At 42.4% G+C, this 22,232-nt stretch overlaps 2 protein-coding genes across 2 annotated transcripts; both read right to left on the bottom strand.

The window, feature by feature from the left end:
- Window positions 1-9,029: 9,029 nt before the first annotated feature.
- On the bottom strand, window positions 9,030-10,493 carry LOC147628411 (uncharacterized). The gene has a single exon (XM_086814168.1). It carries the CDS (start codon window positions 10,420-10,422, stop codon window positions 9,418-9,420), a length of 1,005 nt encoding a protein of 334 aa, XP_086670294.1. The 5' UTR covers window positions 10,423-10,493; the 3' UTR covers window positions 9,030-9,417.
- Window positions 10,494-18,948: 8,455 nt separating this feature from the next.
- Window positions 18,949-21,905, bottom strand: LOC147628410 (uncharacterized). The gene is made up of 2 exons (XM_086813532.1): window positions 21,504-21,905; window positions 18,949-19,627 (listed from the first exon to the last, which is right to left on the bottom strand). Exons 1-2 carry the CDS (start codon window positions 21,732-21,734, stop codon window positions 19,277-19,279), a joined length of 582 nt encoding a protein of 193 aa, XP_086669658.1. The 5' UTR covers window positions 21,735-21,905; the 3' UTR covers window positions 18,949-19,276.
- Window positions 21,906-22,232: the final 327 nt, after the last annotated feature.

The following is a 22,232-nucleotide window of genomic DNA, read 5'->3' as shown; positions in this document are numbered from 1 at the left end:
ATCATGATCGTCACGTAGTTGCCTCGTACCATGGAGTCCCCACTCTTAAAGAGTGGTACAATGGTATGCTATGCTCTGTCTAACTTGCCGGGAAACCCTCACAAATGGGACGATTAAACACATGTACAATCAACGGAGCCAAAGTATCGCGCGCATATGAGAAATGCTCTCCAACTAGCCCATCATAATCATGTGCCTTTCCATTATAACCTGTCTATCGCATCTAGCACCATCTGCATAGTAAAAAAGGCGATGCTAGCTAGTCTAGCTCCCAGTGGAGGGGGTGGGGGGTTGTCCTGGTGCATCATATAGCTCTCTAGCATAAGCATGCCATGCCTCAGGTGCAGTACTCGGAGTACCAGGTTGTCTCTCTTGAAACATCTTCCACCTCTTGATGTCCTTCCCCAGGAAGAGTTGGTAGATCTCTTCTCTAACTTAGCCAGGTAGGCTTGTTTCTTCCTCTGCACAAGGCGTCGAAAGATCATCCTGGCATGTCTAAAAATCTCACGTTATAGCTGTGCCCGTGTCTCACGACTCATTATCATACCAACTGTTCTGTGTGGGGCAGTGTTGCGTCGGGGGGGTGTCAAATCCCCACCAGATCTCCTCGTGATCGTTCCTGGTACGAGACTCGAAACCTGCAAACAAACAAACAAACAACAAGGGGGTGCAGGCCTGACTCACCTCCCAACCATGACAGCCGTGGGCAAAGCCCACAGTCTTGGTGGCTGTCCCCACCGAGCCAAGAGCTGAGCTACTAGGTTGACGTACCGACCAATCTCCTCCTCGCCCGCGATGTCCCATACCACCACGAAGCTACCCTCGCAGGCCTCAAGATTGCTGCCGGCTTCGGCTGCGTAAAGCAGGTGCACGTCTGCACACTAGATCCAAGCTCCAAGACCATAGAGCTCTCACAAACTCGCGAGACTCTCTATATCTCAATAACTAACCTTGGCCACCCTTTTATAGGCTCTTGGCTGGTCAACGGGGGCGTCCACACTTGGGCGCCCACCCGTCCATACTTGGGTGCCCGTCCGTTAGTCTATCCCTAACTCAGCTCGTCAATCAGCCTGCCTAGCTCCAAGCTTCCCCAAACCTCGAAGCTAGTCTTGTGTGCGTGTAGCACATGGTAGATACACACTGTGCACATGACATACTCCCCTTCCTCTAAGAGCTCACTCCTGAGCTCACTAAAAAGCTAGGGTAATCTCTCTGAGAGTAGTCAATCTCCCATGTAGCGTCCTCCTCAACACGATCCTTCCACTTGATCTTGTATTCCATGATAAGCGTATTATGCAATCTTCTTTCACGAAATCCAAGAATCTTTTCAGGTTCGTGCAGAACAAATGTCATGTCCTCGACATCTATAATTTCTTGAGGAGTAACTAACTGATTTGTTCCACCCAGTACTTCCTTAAGTCTACTGACATGAAATACAAGATGAACTTTCACATGAGAAGGCAATTCCAATTCATATGCAACTGAATCAATCCTTCGTGTAATACGAAATGGTCCACAGTATCTAGGGGATAATTTCGGAGATCGACCTGTCCGTAAAGTCTCGGAATCTTTTGAAACTCGCAAATACACTATCATTCCTTCAGAGAACTCTCTGGGTGAACAATGTCTATTGGAATAAAATCTGTCTTGGTCTTGAGCACTTCTAATAGATTCCTTCACAACTTGTAACATTTCTTGCATATCTTGCAGAAAATTACGTACTGCATCATGCTGAAGTCCTGAGAATCCTACTGTAACATGTGATCTAGGTTGAAAACCATACATAAGCATGAAAGAACAAAAACCTGTACTCGTATGCTTAGTATTATTATATGCAAATTCTAACATAGGAAGATAATCCTCCCATGAACTCTATCTTTTGGATACATATGCTCGAAGCATATCCTCCAAAATCTGATTCACTCTTTCAGTCTGGCCATCAGATGATCAGAGGAACTCAAATTCAAAGTTATTTCCAACTTCTCAAAAACAAGTTTCCAAAAATCACTCGTAAACTTAGAGTCCCTATCACTGACTATGTCATGCGGTAACCCGTACAGTCTAAACAATTGCTCGATAAACTACCGTGCTAATTGCGTAGCTGTAATAGTCTTCCGGGTCGGTAAAAATCTAGCCATTTTTGTTAAGTGATCTACCACAACCCAAATAGAATCGTGGCCTTGATGTGTTCTTGGCAAACCGGTAATAAAATCCATGGAAATACTTTCCCATTTATTACCTGGGATTTGCAAAGGATGCAACAACCCAGCCTGTCTAAAGCGTTCAGCTTTATTTGCCTGACAAATTTGACACTTGAGAACATAATATTCTACATACCCTTTCATCTTTGGCCAATAAAAAGTGTGTTTCACTAACGATAGTGTCCTGTGTACCCCAGGGTATCCAGCAGAAGGGGCGTCGTGACACTCCTTAAGAATCTTGGACCTAATGTCCGGGATCTGTGGTACACAAATTTTGTCATTACAGAATAGTAAACCATTTCGAATCATCCACTGGCCTCCTGCAGCCTGAATGGTAGACTGCTCAGTCATCGAGTCTTGGTCAATCAATGAGCTCCCGTCCTGGATCTTCTGCCAAAATGGACCAAAATAACTATCAGTCCTGCAAAGCCCTCTCAACAATGACTGAAATAAGTCAGTAGAAATCTCGGTGAACGACAAAGAATTCACTTCTCTAATTCGACTAAGCGCATCTGCAACACTATTCATGGACCGTTTCCGATAACGGATCTCAAAATCAAAATCTTGCATTAACTCCGCCCAACAAGCTTTCCTTCCTCTCAAATCATCCGCATCACACACATACTTGATTGACTGATGATCAGTCAATACCACAAACTTGGAGCCATATAAATAATGTCTCCAAACCTTGAGAGCATGAATCATAGCATAAAGCTCCTTCTCAAGGGTTGGCCAACGAGATTGAGTGTCGTCTAGCTTTTTACTTTCAAAAGCAATCGGTCTACCATCTTGAAATAGAGCAACCCCGATAGCATAGTCACTAACATCAGTTTCAAGAACATAAGGCTGACTAGGATCAGGTAATGCTAAGATAGGTGCTTCCTTGACTTTATCTTTCAAAAGTCTGAAGGCCATATCCAAATCGTTATTCCAAGTGATAGTAGGCTGATTTGACTTACGTCCACGACCTTTCAATAAGTCGGTCATCGGTAGTGTTGTGAGCTGAGAGTACTCCCGCATAGATTTTCGAAGAAAAACAACAAAACCGAGAAAAGAACGAAGTTGTTTCACTGTTCGCGGTATAGGCCAGTCCAGAACCTTCTGAACTCAGTCATAGTCAATGCTCAATCCATCTCTAGTGATCTTGTGTCCCAAGTAAATGATTTCTGTCATAAAGAACTCACATTTACTTAATTTAGCATATAGTCGATTCTGTCTTAAAATAGATAAGACAATCATGAGGTGTCTAACATGATCTTCAAGAGTACGACTATATATCAAAATATCATCCAGGAACACCACACAACAAATTTTCCCAAATGTTCACGAAAAAGATCGTTCATCATTTGCTGGAAAGTGGATGGAGCATTGGTTAACCCAAAAGGTAATACGAGAAACTCGTAATGGCCATACCTAGTCCGAAAAGCGGTTCTTTCGACATGCCTTTCATGAATACGTATCTGGTGATAGCCAGTACGCAAATCTATCTTCGTGAAATATTTCGCTCCTGCTAACCGGTCAATCAGGACATCTGATCTAGGGAGAGGATAACGGTTCTGAACTGTCAGCTTGTTCAATCTCTTATAATCTATACACATTCTCCAGGTATTGTCCTTCTTTCTCCTAAGCAACACAGATGCACCCCAAGGTGATTTACTTGGACGGATCTGGCCCATCCTCAAATAATCTTCGAGTTGTTTAGCCAACTCATCTTCCTCAGCTTGGCTCATCCTGTAAGGTGGAATACTGACAGGATGAGCACCAGGGATCAAGTCAATACGATGATCTTCTGCCCATTCAGGTGGTAAACCCGATGGAAGTTCCTTAGGAAATACGTCTTGAAAGAATCAAATATCTTCTGTAATTCTTTGCTCTCAAACACACTTAATTCATTGACATCCATGAGAAATGAAGAAAGTGGAATCAATACACAATGGAAAGCGGTATACAAAGAAGAATCCATTATATTTCCAAAATCAATTGTATTTACAAGAGGTCCCTGAGAGGGATGAATACAATCACCTAAAATACTATACTTGGTGTCCCTATGCTGAAAAAAAAAATATGACTAGACCAATCTATCTGGACTTGAAGAGTCTTAAACCACTCAATCCCTCTAATAATAAGTCTACATTGTCTAGGTGCATTCCAGAGTATCTTTGTAGTCCTGAATCTAGATTGGAAGCATCTCCACCTTTCGATCCCATACTTGTCTTCCTGCACAGTAGGTAGGCGTACCTCATAGGTATGATCGCTGGGTGTCGTATATCAAGACTTAATTTCTGCACAAGTTTGTAGTTAACAAAGTTGTGTGAGCTGCCAGAAGAATGTGAATCTTATGGCCATTCACTTCTCCATAAACTCGGAGAAGATCATGCAAGCCAAATACTTTAGAATTTAACAGACAATCAGAACAAGTACTAGGGCGAGAAAGTACAGTAATTGACGTACCTATCAAAGACACTTGGTTAAATGCCTTTGGCTTGGGTTCTGTGTTAGTCTTTGTACCCTTTTGCTTCGGGCACTCGTTACGCATGTGTCCTTTTTCTTTGTAGATAAAACAACGTCCTTCCTTCTTGAGCTTTAAAGCCCTAAGGAGTCGTTTCTTCTTCACTGGTGTCGAACTTGAATTCTTCGAAGGTTGGTCCGAAGACTTTCCTTCTGTCGTGTTAGCCATAGGTGTGGAGAACTTTCATTTATGCTTGTTCCCCTGCTTGGTAAAACGGGTTCCGACTTGGAAGAGACCATTGTATCATCATAGATACGAGCTGAATGAATGGCCTCGTCCAATGTTTTGTATTTGTTATTTTTAACTTGTAAACGATATGAGTCTGGTAAACCAGCTACAAAGAACCCCAAAAGAGTAGTGGGATCCATCTTTGTAGCTTTCATCTCTGCAAGTCCCTAAACTTCTGGAGGTAGACCTCATAAGTGAGGTGCTACGAGGTCATGGTCAAAGCTGAAAACCGGGCAACATCATAATCATCCTCTTTCTTGAGGAATTCCTTCTTGAAGACGTCTTCGAATTGTGCCCAAATTGTTGGCTTAGGGTTGAGTTCCTTCCACCAAAGCAAAGCTTTGTCGGACAAGAAACCTGCTGCTAACTGGATCTTTTTTCCATCATCATATGGATGAAACTGAAAGTGAACTTACCACTTATGTAGCCAAGTGTCCACGATCTCCTTGGTGCACTGCTTTTGCTCACCCTCCCGAACGGTTCCGGAGTAATGTTGGGGCCCAAAGCAGAAGCCAAGGTATCCATACCCGCCGATAGAGTAGAGAGGGTAGTGGTCAAAAGAGCAATGGAGTTTTGCAAAGCTTGCATCTGGGCTGCGATTTGTGCCTGACGTTCCGCGACGAAGAAGCTTCGAGAGCTACTTTGAACTCTTGGAAATCTTATTTTGACACATAATCGTCAAAAAGATCAGCATCGGTATCTTCCGTATAGCCGGTAAGCCTTCGCGTTCGACAAGGGGCTCCAACTCCGATTCTTGGGTCGACATCGTGAAGAGGGTAAGGGGAGAGAAAATTAAATCTTTGCATAATAAAAGTGCGAGGGAACTTGAGAGCTTGAGAGCTTGAAAACTTGAGAGATGTGTGGCAAGAAGCCCACTTAAGGGGTTTATATAGCTAGCCCCAAAAGCTTCTTGAGCTTTTGCTTTTGTGTTATATATATATATATATATATATATATATATATATATATATATTCTGTTTTCTTAAAAAAATAAAACAACATCTTTAATCGTTGAAGGGGCTTTTAAACTTTTTTTTTTTAATAATCTAAAAAAAACAAAAGCGCCGAATGCTTTTTTTTTTCTCCTTCCCTCCTGGATTAGTGCTGTTGGCGTCACCCACCGGGCTAGAGATGTGTGCTTTTCCTGTCTCGTCGGCCACCTCGCCTGTCGTCGGCCACCTCGCTGCAACCATGCAGTCCTACCGGTGCCGCCTATGCTCAGGCGACCAGGGTGGCCTGCGCTGGCTTGCGCCCAGGCTTGCCCGACTGCACAGGCCTGGCTGCCTGGCTGCATAGGCCCAGGCGTATGGCCGCCTGGCTACGCAAGCCTAGACGCCTGCCTACACAGCCCGCCCGCCACAGCAGGGCCGCCTTCGTACACCTGGCCGACTGCCAGCCTTGCTCGATTCGACCAGCATGCCACAACCGCCTCTGCCACAACCGCCTCTCGCTGTGTAGGCAGGGCCGCCTTCGTACACCTGGCCCGACTGCACAGGCCTGGCTGCCTGGCTACGCAAGCCTAGACGCCTGCCTACACAGCCCGCCCGCCAGCAGGGCCGCCTTCGTACACCTGGCCGACTGCCAGCCTTGCCCGATTCGACCAGCATGCCACAACCGCCTCTCGTACTTTCTCTCTCACTCGAGCCAAAAGCAACGTGCTTTTTTTCCTGTTTTCTCTCTGCAGTTCGTGCGACTGCACAAACATCATTCCTCTTCTTTGCAAAGCAAACCGACCCTACTTAGACTACCATCTCCATCAACATGGGTTTCTTTGATGAAAAAAAACACATACTGAATCTGAAAACAATAGTATGCACAGAAAAACAGCAAGCTTTTTTGAACACATACCTTTCTTCGACCTCCTCTTCTCTACCTACCGACTTGCTCGTTCTTCACGAGGCATGCTCTGATACCACTGTCAAATCCCCACCGGATCTCCTCGTGATCATTCCTGGTATGAGACAAACAAACAAACAAACAACAAGGGGGTGCAGGCCTGACTCACCTCCCAACCATGACAGCCATGGGCAAGCCCACAGTCTTGGCTGTCCCCACCCAGCCACGAGCTGAGCTAACTAGGTTGACGTACCGACCAATCTCCTCCTCGCGACGTCCCATACCGCCACGAAGCTACCCTCGCGGGCCTCGAGATTGCTGCCGGCTTCGGCTGCGTAAAGCAAGTGCACGTCTGCACTAGATCCAGGCTCCAAGACCATAGAGCTGTCACAAACTCGCGAGACTCTCTATATCTCAATAACTAACCTTGGCCACCCTTTTATAGGCTCTTGGCCGGTCATCGGACGTCCACACTTGGGCGCCCGCCCATTAGTCTATCCCTAACTCAGCTCGTCAATCAACCTGCCTAGCTCCAAGCTTCCCTAAACCTCGAAGCTAGTCTTGCGTGCATGTAGCACACGGTAGATACACACTGTGCACATGACCGGGGGGGGAGGTTGGGAGGGATCATAGTGTAGGAAACACATATGAGATGGATGCATGTAGTACACCTACAAATCCTCTCATAATCTCGTCCAGAGGGCTGTGCGGGTCTAAAGAAAACAAGCTATTAGATACTGCATCTCGGTAAACCCCAAGTGTCTCGTGTAAACTGACATCTCGGGTACCTAGGTAGATGAGTGGCTGGCCCATCTCTCAGGGATCTACCTACTAGAGAGAGAGAGAGAGAGAGAGAGAGAGAGAGAGAGAGAGAGAGAGAGAGAGAGAAGCGTCCAATGTATTGTGTTTGATATCATGGTAGGATCTTTGTCGACTCGAAAAAAGACTCAAAATATTTATGTGAGCTTTGCCTACTCAAACAGAACAACATGTCCTAGGTGTCTATGACGATCTCCACTAGCTATTGAGGAAACTTATTGTGAGGCACAAGATCAAGGCAAAGAGGGGACAAAATGTGTGGATATGCCATGTGTCATGCAATGGTAGATACGCTCGGACTTCATACATATGTCTTTTAAGGTTATGCCACAAAATTTTATTTGAAGCCCCTTAACCCACTGTGGGACCCTATTCGTTCTTATCGAATAATGTAGTTTGGATAGGTCTACATAGATCAAAGTGGACAAGGAAAGCCACTTTTACATTCAAACTATTGTTAGTTTTTTGAACAAGAAAAGCCCTACGTTAAGGATGAGAAAGGAAATGATTGTTTGTAGGTTTAATAAAAACAAGCAACAGACTGACTATTCCTCAACATCATGGTTAAGGAGAGGAAGCGTAACCTTGCATTTTTATTCACTGGAGGTTAACATCACTTTAAGGACATCGACACAAAATATCAACAACAATCGACATCTCGCTTGGACACGAGAACATATATTCTAACCTTGCTAAGGTGTTATCTTCCATAGATTCTGATGCAAGTGGCTCTTTGTTGACCATCAATTGTGACATGAACTAGTAACCCGTTCACCACTACTTGCACTCAAGCATCTCTATATTTGGGTGCCCCATATAGTGATGGCATCTTAGGGACACTTGTATTTGTTCACATGCATAGTAATATGATGTGCTTGCATAAGTAGAGCATGGATGTACATATCTCATTGATCACATTTGATGGGAGCAATTGAATCATCCTTAAATTGAATTATACAATGACAATGTAGAATTTGGATAGCTTCTTTAATGGAGTGGTGGCCTTATGGAGACTAGAAACATGAAAAAGTTAGATAACTAAGGATTGCTAGGTATGATGATGGTCGGGTATTTTAAACTCGATACCCTTAGCCTCTTCATATTATAAAAAATTTAAACATAATACCAAAGGCAAGGCATATAAGCAATTCTTTCTTCGTTGTGCACACTTTGATTCTTCCAACGTAAGTTTAAAGGTGAGAATGGTGCTTATGTGCAATAATATGACAATGTTTTTAAGTGTGGCACTTATTTTATGATTAATGGATATAGACAAAGAAGAAAAAAGAAGGCAGTTAATGTTGAAGACATGATTATGAGTAATAATCATTTGGTTAAACTTTGGGACAAACTAGGATGGATCATAGTAAGCAAAGAACTTCATGATTGGAAGATTCATATAATTAACTTGGATTAAAATAGCTAAGACAATGGGATACTAAAACACCCACATTCATTAAATCAGAGTTTGAAGTACATCCACATTTATATCTCCTACGTGCTCACAAGCACCCACACAATGATCTACCTCATATACCATACATGCGGCCCAGCATCTAAAAGGCAAACTTCATAACAGAACTCCCTTTAAAAGAAGAAGAGGTGGCGTCAAGCAATTGACCTAGTTGCAATACACCTAAGCAAATACCATAGAACCACTCAACCAATAGGATAACATAGTTCTTTTTCTTGTAATCCAAACAAGGAGATGAATAACAATCGGATAAGATAGTCCTTTTTCTTGTAATCCAAGCAAACACCATAGAAGGCAAATCTAGGAAAAAAATTGAATGAATAGTATGGAGTATGTAGCTTACCAGGGCATTAATCCCCTTCAAACACCCAAACTCCATGGTTGCACTCATCACATTCACTCAAAAGCGGCTCCTCTTGTGAGAGGACATCCACATCTTCTTCCTCCTCAACTGAGAAGTATGATGAGAAATCATAAAACATACGGTATTTATGACGTGAATTCGCCATAGCTATGGCATTCTCACAAGATATGTTCTCTGTGAGGACACTGCCACATACGCATACGCGGGCGATGTCCTTGCCCTGGGCAACATCATCCCAAGGGCACCAAACATCTGCAAATTGCTGAAGGGAGGTAGTGTCTCCTATGACAATGGTGAGAAGCTGCTTGGAGCGGGCAGTCTTCAGGATCTCGGAAAAATCAGAGTCATCAGAGACAAGGCAGATGCATTGCACACCATTGTCCATGGAGTGCTTGATCTGCCGCTTAAGAGCCCTGTCTGCTGCTTGAGGCCTGTGGTCTACAGTCCTCACACAAAATCCAGCTCTTCTGAGCTCCAAGTCAAGGCCATAGCCGCCCAATGGGTGAACTTTAAAACCCTTGTTTCTTCTCTCTCGCCTGTGAGAGAGCCTGCGGTGCTTTTTCAGCTGGAGATTGGATGCACATGTAAATCCGCACAAGGTACAGAAGTATACAGGGTCATTAAGGCTTGCATCATTAGGGTTAGGGCTCTGATTAAGGCTACTGGGCCCTCTTTCTTCTTGTAGCCACCTTGGCACGTGCCGAAAGGCGTGGCAATTTGCATAGGCCACCATGTCCACCACTTCCCCGAACTGTGCAGCGGCTCTTCTGAGATGGAGAGCTGCATGATAAGGGGCGAATTTTGGAGGTTTGTTGTCCAAATCCCAGAAGATAGACACTCTGCCCTTGCCCTTGCTGCTGTCATGGCTGCCTGTGGGACACTCCACGGCAACGCATGACGATGATGATGAAGAAAACGCAGCTTTCCCTGTAGCTTTAGACAAGGAAAGTCTAATGTTTCCATAGAAGAGGAATGAGAAACAAGCCGCCATAACCTCTCTCTGTTTCACACCAAACTCTGCCTTGCATGCTACTAATAATGAAAATGTCTTTTTGGCCCTTGTCAAGGAAACCAAACTCTCTTCACACCAAGCCAACTTGCCGGAAATAAAAGGGCATTCTAGTGTATTTGTACCGTCCATGATTAAGAAAAACCAAATGAGATATTAAGTTGCTCTTATTTTAAGGAATAGTTTTTCCTATATTTTAGTTATAAAACCAGCATATAGTAGAAATTTCGGAAACAAAAATCTGATAGATTTAAGAGTTGTCTTTATTTTGATTGGTTGAGAAAAATGTTTTTTTCAAGCACTAAATTATATTAAGGCATGCGTTGTCAGCGACGATAACTTGAACAATTCGCATCCTTTTACATGTGGCAAAATACGACGAAAAAGTGAAATACTAGGATTCTGTCAAACGTGTTGGTAGGTTCTTTTTTGTTAGCTTCTTGTTCCAGGCCCACTTCTTTGGTGTATAAGATTTCCTTTGTTTATGGGCACTACATGGCATCCTCTACCGCAAGTGGATAGACTTGTATTCACAACAATAGACGGAGCGACAAACAATAGTGGAGAGTTGTGGCTAGACAATGTTAGATGAATTGTAGCTAATTGGCTAGTTCACAACAATAGACGGAGCGACAGACAATAGTGGAGAGTTGTGGCTAGACAATGTTAGATGAATTGTAGCTAATTGGCTAGGAGATGAGATGTTTGTTGCATTCGTAGATGGGAGGTTGAAAATCTTGTGACGATTTTTGTGTCGTTGTTATGGCCCGTTTTTGCACTTTCTAGAACTCAACCACTTATTAAGAAATGCACAAACAAGCAACATACACAACAATGGTTGTGGGGGGTACTTACCTTGCTTACAAGTGTGGGTCTCTTGAAGCCATTTAAGCCTATAAGGCGTGTGTTTTCATTTCCTCGGAATGCTAAGCACCCAACAACTATGGTGGTATATTTCGGAGATTTTACTCTTAACTCATTATTAGGAGCCCTTACTTATAAGAGTCATTTTTGTGGTCCTCTAATTTGGAAATGTGAGGCGTCAAGAAAACTTGGACAACATGTGGGCAAACACTATTGTGCAAGTGGGAATATCTCTTTACTGCCTTTGAAAAACACTATCTAAATCCATGGTACTACCTATCATCGTATTGGCTCTGTAATATCTAATGAAACATGAGATACGGCTCCTCAATTTTCCCAATTATATATGTATGATACAGAGCATGAATTGGAGAATAGACTTCATGGGATGCCTTCTTTAAATCATAACGTGCTTGAAAGGTTGCAAACAATATGTATGAGCATAATCTGTATGCATGTGCACTTTGTACAATGAGAGAAATGATGCACTCAAGTCCACATGTAGATTTGAGAATGGTCATCTCACTGAAGTATGATCAACCTCAAGGCAGTACTTGGTTCCTTCAGGAAGTGAGGTAGCAGCTATCATGCTGGGTCAAGGAGATGATTTTCATGTGTCTCGCACAGGTGCTATAAAAAAATATCTAAGTTGCATCATTCATATATGTCTCTATTATATGTTCTTCTATTTTCTCGGGAGAGGATGGTTGGCATGTTGGAATTCCAGTACATGGTAGGAATAGACAAGGTTCAAATGAGGAGACAAACACTGTAACTTAACAGCAATATTATACATATAGATAAAAATGCCTACCTTTTGCGCGTGGTCGACTCTTGCAAACATTGTTGATGCATATAGTAGCATGGAAGAATCAAGATTAGTATGGATATGTAATAACCAGAAAGCATTGTGTGTTGAAAGATGGTGCTATTAGCTTTTGCATGTGACCATAGATAGCCCATAAACATATCCATAGGGACATGTTTGGCAGTAGAGACATAGATATGCATTTCCAAGTAACCAAAGTGGTTGCAGGAGTAGACATGTGGATAGGCATGTATCTACTCATGGGCTAGGAGTGGTAATCTCATTGGTGCACGTTACTCTTGATTTTCTAGTGGTGCATAGACACTATACATCACATTGACGTTGTATATATGGAAATCATCTTCGTTTTGCAAGATGTGTAAAGTGTTTTTGGAAGAATGCAAGAACTTTTAGAGAGAGAAAGGTGTAACTTTCCTTTAGACTATGTGTAAGGTCAACTAAACTTTACCACATTATAGAACAATTTGCTAAAGACTTGTAATAGTTGTGCAAATTTATTGAATTAAAGTCCATGTGGTTTCTCACCACAAGAGATAAACATCTTTGATGTCGTAGAACATGCAAAGGAATTCCTTGAATGTCGGAGCACATTCATTATTATGTTCTTGAGGATTTGAGCACTTCTAGCACATACTAAAGGCATGATGTTATTTGATACCTTAGTAGCAATTTGTGTTCTACTGACATCTTTCAATAGTTGTAAGTGGCAGCTATGGTTTGGGTGTTCTAAATGAAACACAAATGTTGCAAGTTTCCTTGGTCGTAGTACTTAAGGAAAATATGTGTTTTGTGTCTTGCTTTCCTTGTCGTAGTACTTATGGAAGTTATAGGCGTAGATGACCATATGGTCTACACACAAACACTTATTTACAACTTTCTGAACTGTTTTTGTGAACAAAAACTCTTCTCTAAGGGAAGAGTAAATAGGTTGACAAAGTTTCTTCAAACTAAAAAGATGTGAAAACATCTGAGCTTGCTAGGCTCTTTAATATCAAACATCTCTACACGAACGTTGCAAGTTTCCTTGGTCATAGTACTTAAGGAAAATATGTGTTGTGTGTCTTGCTTTCCTTGTCGTAGTACTTAGGGAAGTTACAGGCATAGATGACCATATGGTCTACACATAGACACTTGTTTACAACTTTCTGAACCGTTTTTGTGAACAAAAACTCTTCTTTAAGGGAAGAGTAAATAGGTTGACAAAGTTTCTTCCAACTAAAAATATGTGAAAACATCTGAGCTTGCTAGGCTCTTTAATATCAAACATCTCTACACAAATGTTGCAAGTTTCCTTGGTCGTAGTACTAAAGGAAAATATGTGTTGTGTGTCTTTCTTTCCTTGTCGTAGTACTTAGGGAAGTTATAGGCATAGACGACCATATGGTCTACACACAAACACTTGTTTACAACTTTCTGAATCGTAGTACTAAAGGAAAATATGTGTTGTGTGTCTTTCTTTCCTTGTCGTAGTACTTAGTACTTAGGGAAAACCTCTCACCTTTGGAATCTGTTTTTTGTTGTTCATGACTAGATTTGCTCAATTTACATTGTTTATGGAATCTAGTCTAGATCTCCTATGGCCGTAGAGCTATGCAAGGGGAAGATTCAACAAGTTAGTAGCGTAGCGTGGTAGCGTAGTCTACAAATATTTAGTAGCTTAGTCTACAAACTTGAGTTCCCGGAGAGATCTAAAGTACATCTAACTTTTGTGCTAGTGGCCTGCAAAAACTAGGGCACGTAGTTTTCCTTGAAGTTCTAGTTGAGAGATAGAAACACGAGGTTTACTATGTATCGATAGACACTTGTTGAGTGAATGGACTAGAAAAGGTCTCAAGTGAGAACAACTATATATGCGTACCAGCAACTTTCCCTAGCTTGTTTTCGTGGTGGATAAAAACTCTTTAGAAGGGGGGTAAATGACATGTGTGAGTCACTTGTAGCGGTAGCAGATCTCGATCGGACATGGAGTCCACACATCGGAGCGCATGGCGAGTGTGTCCGAGGTTGAGGAGTGAGGCGCCCGAATCAGAGGACCGTGGATAGTTGGGCTAGTGGGCAGGCAGGTTACTATATAAGCCCGGCAGTGTGGACACTTATCCACATTCCTCTATGGTTGGGTGGTGACCACGAGCTCAGAGCCATCCTTGGCTATGGCGGTGTACGTAGCGACATAACAGATTCCAAGTGGAGAGCCATTCTGAGAAGATGTCATATGTGAAGACCTCCCTGATAGCGTGCTATTTATAGTCTCGATAGTACACCCACCTAGTATGCAGATATTGTCATGATGCTCAATAGTGCCACATTCCCTCCCTCTTTATTTGCTAGGGGCAATAGGGCATAGAGTTCTTAGGCCCTATCACACCTAAATCACATCTAGGAGGCTATGAGTACATCTTGATGGAAACGGATTAAGCCATTAAGTGGGCAAAAGCAAGGGCTACAAGAGGGAAAATACTGCTCTCACAGTACCCAAATTCCTACCACTCACATTAGCCAAATTCATGTATGAGCACATGTTCATTCAATTTTGATGCCCCATCGAGTTGGTCAGTGATAGGGACACGTACTTTGTTAATGAGGTCATTGACACCCTATTGGCTCATTATCAAACCTTCCATTGGTTATCCCATGCATACTGCCCGTGAGCCCAATGATCGGCAACAAGTGGAAAGCACTAATAAAGCATTATGCAATTTGTTGCTTCAAGTGGCCAAGGAGCACTGTCACTAGGTGGGACTAAGCTTTATGGGGGTAGTTTGGGCTTACCACAGTGCTTACAAAGCCATGATGCAACCCACCCCTTTCAGCCTAGAGGCGGAGTTACCCTTTGAATTTAATGTAGGGTCAACTAGGGTGGGCAAATAAAAAGACCCAAACGTCGAAGTACCCACATATGCAACTAGAAGTATTGGAAGAGACTTGATAGCTTGCCCGCATGGCTACCGAAGTAGAGCAATGTTGCAAAGCTTGCCCGATAGCTTGCCTACACGACTACAGAAGTAGAGCAGTGTCGCCAAAGCTTGGCACGACTGCCACCACCACCTTCATCGACCACAATTAAAGAAGGTGACTTTGCCTTGGCTTACAATTTTAAGTGTCTTAAAAGGGCTAAAAAATTGATGTATGCTTGGTAGGGACCCTTTAAGGTGGTGGTAATCCTCTCCATGGGCGAAGTGTAGCTAGTGACTCTCCAAGGGTTATGGTTGCCATTGATGGTAATCCTCCCCATTGGTGAAGTGCAGCTAGCAACTGTCCAAGGGTTATGGTTGCCATTGGTCACCATTGGTCACAACGGGTCACGCGTGAAGAGGTATCGGCCGAGCAAACAACAAGTGATGGTGATGAATAGCATTTTTTTATTTTTTATTTTTCATACTTGCAGTCTTGTTCAATTTTATTTCTTCTTTCCTAAACAACCCCCCCCCCTTTTCCCATGGCCATCCCACCGCATCCTCTCTCTCAGCTCTTCCCTCGATTCTTCGCTTCTTGTAGATATGTACCCCGTGGTCTCTTTTTCTTTTTTCTAAATTTTTAATTTTTTCCATCATTTAAAAAAAAAGAGAGAGAATCCACCCCTCAGACTTTTTTCTTTACTTTTTCTCAATTTTACTTTTATTTTTCATTTTATTTTTACTTCTTTTTTCTTATTTTTAATATAAGTTTAAAACTTTTTTTTAAAAAGAACCCCTCCTTGGTTTCCTCTTTAACCCTTTTTTAATGACCATCTACTATTTTTAATTTTATTTATACAAAAAAAGAAGGGGTCCCTCCATTATTTTTTCTTTCCCTCCTTATTTAACCCTGTTTTAATGACCATCTACTATTTTTAATTTTATTTATACAAAAAAAGAAGGGGTCCCTCCATTATTTTTTCTTTCCCTCCTTATTTTAATTTAAAGTTTCACCCTACCCACGTCATCGTCATCTCTGCCATCTTCAGCGAAGCTTCCTAGACCTCACTGATCATCGCTGTCATTGCCGATGTTCTCTGTCCTCGTCTCATCGCTGGTGCTCTTCGAGATCTCCGACCTCATTGGTCGTCATTGCCGATGCTCTCTGAGCTCTTCGACCGCTACCATCACTGGTGGGTGCTCTCCGTGCCTCGCCTTTGCCACCACCACCGGTGCCCTCAACTTCTTTGACCGCCAAGTCTGAAGGCTGTGTGAGCACTTCACAACGTGTATGGTCACCATGGACTAGGCTACTCATGGCTTGCTTATCTACCTCCCTTTCCCAAGGTGAGATGAGACATCTCTTGAGCGTTATCTTCCCAAGGCGAGGGGAGATCTTTGTTGAGCACTATCTCTAACCCTAGATCGCAAGATCTTGCTTGTAATCGATATCATGACAATGTGGATATTGAGATAGCCTCCAACAGTGGATGTAACCCATTTAATGCATAGAGAGAGTGCATAACGTTAGTCCATATATGAGTTATGAAGCATTGTGCATGATGGTAGATACACTCTAAATCTCCTTAAAAGCCTATATGTATGTATTTAATATTTTAAGCACTTGATTAGGCTACAATTAGACCTTTATGTGTGGAAGATGTGAATATTTTTGGGCTAATAAAAAGGACAGAGAAAATTAGCCCAACCATTTTAAACAACTCTTTAAATCACCTTTTGGACTAATTTTTTCCTTGCTTCTTGTGCTTTTTCACTTGTTTTTATGAATAAACAAGCATATGTATGGTCAAAAGAGTAAAGAAAAAGGATGAAGAGACATTTCCTTCCACCTTTAGAGGAGTTAGTGTGGCAAATCAAAATGGCCCACATCTATCTTTATTTTTTTCGCTTTTTCCAATATGGTTAATGGTTATACCTAACTAGAGAGAGATTTTCTTCAACACCACCTCTTCACCATAGCAAATATGTTTCAAACTTCAGCTAGAGGAAGTTTCATCTTTTATCTGTAACACCATGTGGGAGCTTCTTCTTCTTTTTACTTTTTTTACCTCCACAAGATTGTAATGTTAGTGGCATTTTTCTTATGAGAGTGTCATGTTAAACATTTTCTCTTTTTCTTCCTGTAGATGGGAATCTTAAACATTATGTTGAGATCCACTTTCTACGATTCTCTTCTCTTCTCCTTGCCATTCTCATGTCACGCACTTCCATTGATCTTTTCTTCTCCTTGCCACTCTCATGTCACCTACCTACATGGATGTTTCCTTACTGCCTAAAAATTTGTTTGACATTCTCTCTATCGTCATCTTTTCTTTGGTTGCTTGCAGATGTTATGTTGTGCTTGGGAATGTAGTATGCGAAAAACTTTCTTTCAAGAGTATTAAGGCTTGTGAGGGTGGAGGAGGTAGGAGGTGTAAAACGAGAGTTAACATACAAATTTTTAATCCAACAATGAATGTTGCACCGCGGGGCTACCCAATACAACAATGGTTACCCTCACTATCGAAAGGGGCCCGAGTGAAGCAATGTTAAGACCTGATAAAGTTATGATTGGTTAAGATATGCAATATATATAAAAATGTCACACCTTTTAACCCAAAGTTCGTAAACCCAGCTCAAGCTGACTCTCGCATAAACCCCACTATTGAAAGGGATCCGAATGAAGCAACGTTAAGAACCGATAAAGTTATGATTGGTTAATACCACTTGATAAAATTGACGATATAGGATTTTAAAGATTATGATATGCCATCTCAAAAAACCACTTTATGGACTTAAATCAAGCACCTAGGCCTTGGTATAGAAAAAATGGTGAAGAGTAGAGAAGGCTCCACCCTTCATGTTTTGTAAGATCGAGACTTCCTGGTCTTTCTCAGTCTACTCTTCATTATAGATGAATTATGGGCTGTTGCATTTATTTCTTTATATTTGATTAGTGGCATATACACAGTTGTAGAAACCTAGTCTAAACCTCCAAGCAATTCCTTTTCTTTTGAGATGTATCAGTATCACTAGACCCTAGACAGATACACTAGGTGTCGCTATACATGTGCCTCACAAATCATGCCTTTGAAGCTGATTAGTTGTAGGCTTCTAACTCACACAATCACTCGTTGGTTGAAAAAGTGCCCTGAAGCTGATTAGCTGTAGCAGGCTCTTACAATTTTGCCACTAAATTCTAACTTAAGGTTGTAACTTAAACATGCTAAATTTGCAGTTTAGTAGTTTTGAGGACAGCAAACCAAAAAATTTATAACTGACTAAAGTTCAATAATCACAAAGGGGGACCTATTTGGCTGTGCGTTAGCAAAACAAAAATGTACGACATAGCATTGCATTTTCCAATACTTCAAATGATAGGAAAGGGGTAACTCGATAGGTAATCGGACTGTGCTTGAACCACCATGAATTTTTAACCCTCACCTATTACTCATGAAGACAAGCTGTGGCTCTTGGTATGCTATGGGGCTGTTCTCCCTCCCAGTCCCTTGGAGATGTTAACAACATATCTAGTGAAGAGACACGGAACATCACAAACTAAAACACTCCAGACATTCACAGCCCCAAGGTTTTCTTCACGTAGCTAAGCTAATGACTACCTCAGCTCGAGGAATAATGCAATCATGTGGAATCAACACCCTGCTGGTCCACTTTACACCAACTTGAGAGTGGAAGAGTGAGAATCAGCCCATCCCACTGCAAGGAAAGTCATCTCAAGCCTGTCTTTAGGCCACCTTCTCTCCCATGTGTGGTAAATCATTAATACAATATCAATCTCAAAGTGATAATGCCATAAATTCTCCATTCTCTCCCTTTGAGTATGACTCGGTTCTCACTGCTGGCAGAGATCCACTATTCATATATTTGCACACACTGAAAGTGAAAATCGAATGTCTGCCATTTTGTGGGGCAAATTCATTGTTTTCTTCAATTTCTGGCTTTAATTACTTTTATAAATGTAAGTCATTCTTCTTGAAAACTAGACAAACAGTTTGTAAAAAACATTATGCCAAAATAGAAGGGAAGATGGCTCTATGGGCTTACAACTCTGCTTTTAATAGCATTCGGAACATAAGATCTTCACTGACATTGGTCCATTGTTGTTTTAAAGGCAAATCTGCAAAGTGCATGGAACTCAATAACAACCCAGCCTAGGCATCTTGATTCAACCCTCACATGACCCAAAATAGCTGTACAAGACAGTGTACAGATGGCTCCAACATTGTACTTAAGTGTACAAGGCTCCAGCAACGCCAACAGCAGGCCCAACTAGCACAGTTGGCACTAGACTATTCAAAAAAACACCAACAGCAGGCCCCAAAAATGGAAGTCTCTTTACTACACCCTTGACCACATGAACCACCAAAATGCCTCCAAGCATAAACAAGCCTAACCGCTTCCCCCGGTCCACCAAGACACGTTTCAGAACCTTTTTTGCAATTATGCCAAAAGTTTCAATATCAGCAGGTTGGTCTATGCCAAGCCCAGGATCCTGCTGTGCCAGTGTATCCAGATCCTCTCTCGTAACTGACCTGAAAAAGAGTTTGCCTGCTCTTGGATCCAGCTCCTCTGTTGCTCTCTGCATCAAGCAAAACGTTTGGAATTCACTGAATAATCAATAAGATGGCATGCTCTAATAAAGAGCAAGATGCACCACTAATCGATAAAATGGCTTGCTCTACTACAGAGCAAGATGCACAACTAATCAAGTGTTGGAACTCTGCATCCAAAAAAAAACAAGTGAAAAAATTGATGAGCTTTGTATCTAAAGCATGTTACAAAGCACAAAAAAAAAACAAGACTCGAGTGGGGTTTCCTGTCTTTGGTCCTTTCCCTCGCATGATATGAATCTCTGCCTTCCAGGTTTTCACGGTCTTGACAGGGTTTCATCTTTCTTATGGCATGTCTGTCATCGAGATTTTCTGCATCTGGTCAAATTTTATATGGCATGCTATGTGCATCGTTGCCTTCCTTGTCTGCACCTTTTTCCTGCTTTTCTTTTCTTCCATAGCATGCTGTGCAACTTCACCATCTAGGTTTATATGGTCTCACTTGGAATTCCTTGTTTAGGTTTCCTCTACATTGCTTGCTGATCGGGCTTGCCTTTCCTAGTTTTGGTCCTCCCCACCCCCCCCCCCGGTTTGCACCCTTTCTTCAAGGCTGCAATCTGTGTGTCCTGCGTTCCATGGCTGCTGTTTTTTCAGGCCTTTTGTTTCTTTGGGCTTTTCAAAGAAAAAAAGACTTACTCTTAATGATGGTACAAAGAGTATCTTACTTCTATGCATGAAAAAATTGATGAGCTTTGTATCTAAAGCATGTTACAAAGCACAAAAAAAAAACAAGACTCGAGAATAAGGCTTCACCAAAAGCAATCTCTCAAGCCTTGTAAAGCAATGAAAACCCACAGTGCCAAAGTCCACACCTAGATTGCAAACAGTACGAAAACCGTACACCATAAATGAGAAGCAGCAAAAATCCTGGCATTACCATGCTAGACGAACAGCATGCATAGAAGTAAGATACTCTTTGTACCATCATTAAGAGTAAGTCTTTTTTTCTTTGAAAAGCCCAAAGAAACAAAAGGCCTGAAAAAACAGCAGCCATGGAACGCAGGACACACAGATAGAAAGGGTGCAAACCGGGGGGGGGGGGGGGGGGGGTGGGTGGGGAGGACCAAAACTAGGAAAGGCAAGCCCGATCAGCAAGCAATGTAGAGGAAACCTAAACAAGGAATTCCAAGTGAGACCATATAAACCTAGATGGTGAAGTTGCACAGCATGCTATGGAAGAAAAGAAAAGCAGGAAAAAGGTGCAGACAAGGAAGGCAACGATGCACATAGCATGCCATATAAAATTTGACCAGATGCAGAAAATCTCGATGACAGACATGCCATAAGAAAGATGAAACCCTGTCAAGACCGTGAAAACCTGGAAGGCAGAGATTCATATCATGCGAGGGAAAGGACCAAAGACAGGAAACCCCACTCAGACACTGCAAATAGAAAACTGCTGCTACAATATGGAGTAAAGACAAGAGGAGAACAAACAAAACTAGCACACAGCACGCCACATGCCAAGGAAACAAAGAACATGCAAAAAGCATGCCGTGAAAGCACAAAAACCCTAGCAAAGTACAAACAACAACAAGCTTAACTTGGATCATCAACGGGAGAACAATGGTAGATTGCTGAAGATGCACACATCATGCCATAGACCAACATATACAAAAACACCTTGCAAATGCACACAGCATGCCATGGAAACAGAACACACACAAACCCTAGCAGACAAGACGAGCATACCATGGAAAAAGAAAGAGACGGAAAACCCTACCAAGAAGAACACAGGGTACCCTAGCGTTCAGGAAACAGAAAACCCTAACAAACAGGAGAAAGGAAACACCCTAGAAAAAGCATCAACAGAAAAAGTATGACCCTAGCGAAAGTATGCCATACCTGGAAGAGGAGCTGCAAAGCGGGGAGGAGAGAGCTTGCGGGGATGGTGGCCGTTTTCGGGTCCTGGAACCTGATGAAAGCCGCTCGCAGGGCGGTGGCAAAGCCGGGGGAGGAATCCAGCAGGCGATCCACGCTGTCGGCCCACCCCACAGTGCCCCCTTGCGCCTCCTCATCGCCCTCTTTCTTTCTCTTAGACGAACCCGAAGCCTCGCCTCCAACACCGCGAGCCATCGTTTCTCCGATGTAGATATGAGCACTCCTGCACAGGAAATTAGGGCTTCCTTCTGCCTGATCGCCCTCCGCTTGATTCGCGTCACAACAAGCAGCAGATGGCAATGGCTGCAGGCAGCTGTTATTGCTCCACGTGGCAGGTCCAAATATAGAGCTTCTCCTATCCTTTTTTATGCGCCAATTAATACTATATTTTTATAAACTGAACCTAGTTGTAGATGAGGAAGGCAAAACACTATGGGCATAAGGAACAAATTCAATGGTGAGCACCTGTCATTGTAAAATTTTTCTTTTTTATTTCTATACATTTCTTGTTACAAATTTACTTTTTTGTTTCTATGTGTTTTTGCTACACTATTTCTCGCATGTTCTGACTTTTCAGGTCTCTCTTCCTCTTGCTAAAAGTGTTCACGAGTCCTCCATCTCTTTCTTCTCATCCCATCCACCATGTTGGAATTGAGATGCTATTAAAGAAGGTTTTTGGACGCCATGAAGGAC

The sequence above is a fragment of the Cibotium barometz genome, chromosome 19 (genome assembly GCF_041138505.1).
Source record: "Cibotium barometz isolate CiBa-2024 chromosome 19, ASM4113850v1, whole genome shotgun sequence".
Lineage (NCBI taxonomy): Eukaryota > Viridiplantae > Streptophyta > Polypodiopsida > Cyatheales > Cibotiaceae > Cibotium > Cibotium barometz.
The sequence above is the reverse complement of the archived record's forward strand: the minus strand, read 5'-3'. Positions and strand labels throughout refer to the sequence as shown.

Bases quoted from the DNA above. Each gene is read 5' to 3' on its own strand.
- LOC147628410 (XM_086813532.1), bottom strand. From the start codon at position 21,734: ATGGCTCGCGGTGTTGGAGGCGAGGCTTCGGGTTCGTCTAAGAGAAAG. The intron at 19,628-21,503 runs GTATGGCATACT...TGCTTGATGCAG, and splicing joins CTTTGCAGCTCCTCTTCCAG to AGAGCAACAGAGGAGCTGGA.
- LOC147628411 (XM_086814168.1), bottom strand. From the start codon at position 10,422: ATGGCGGCTTGTTTCTCATTCCTCTTCTATGGAAACATTAGACTTTCC.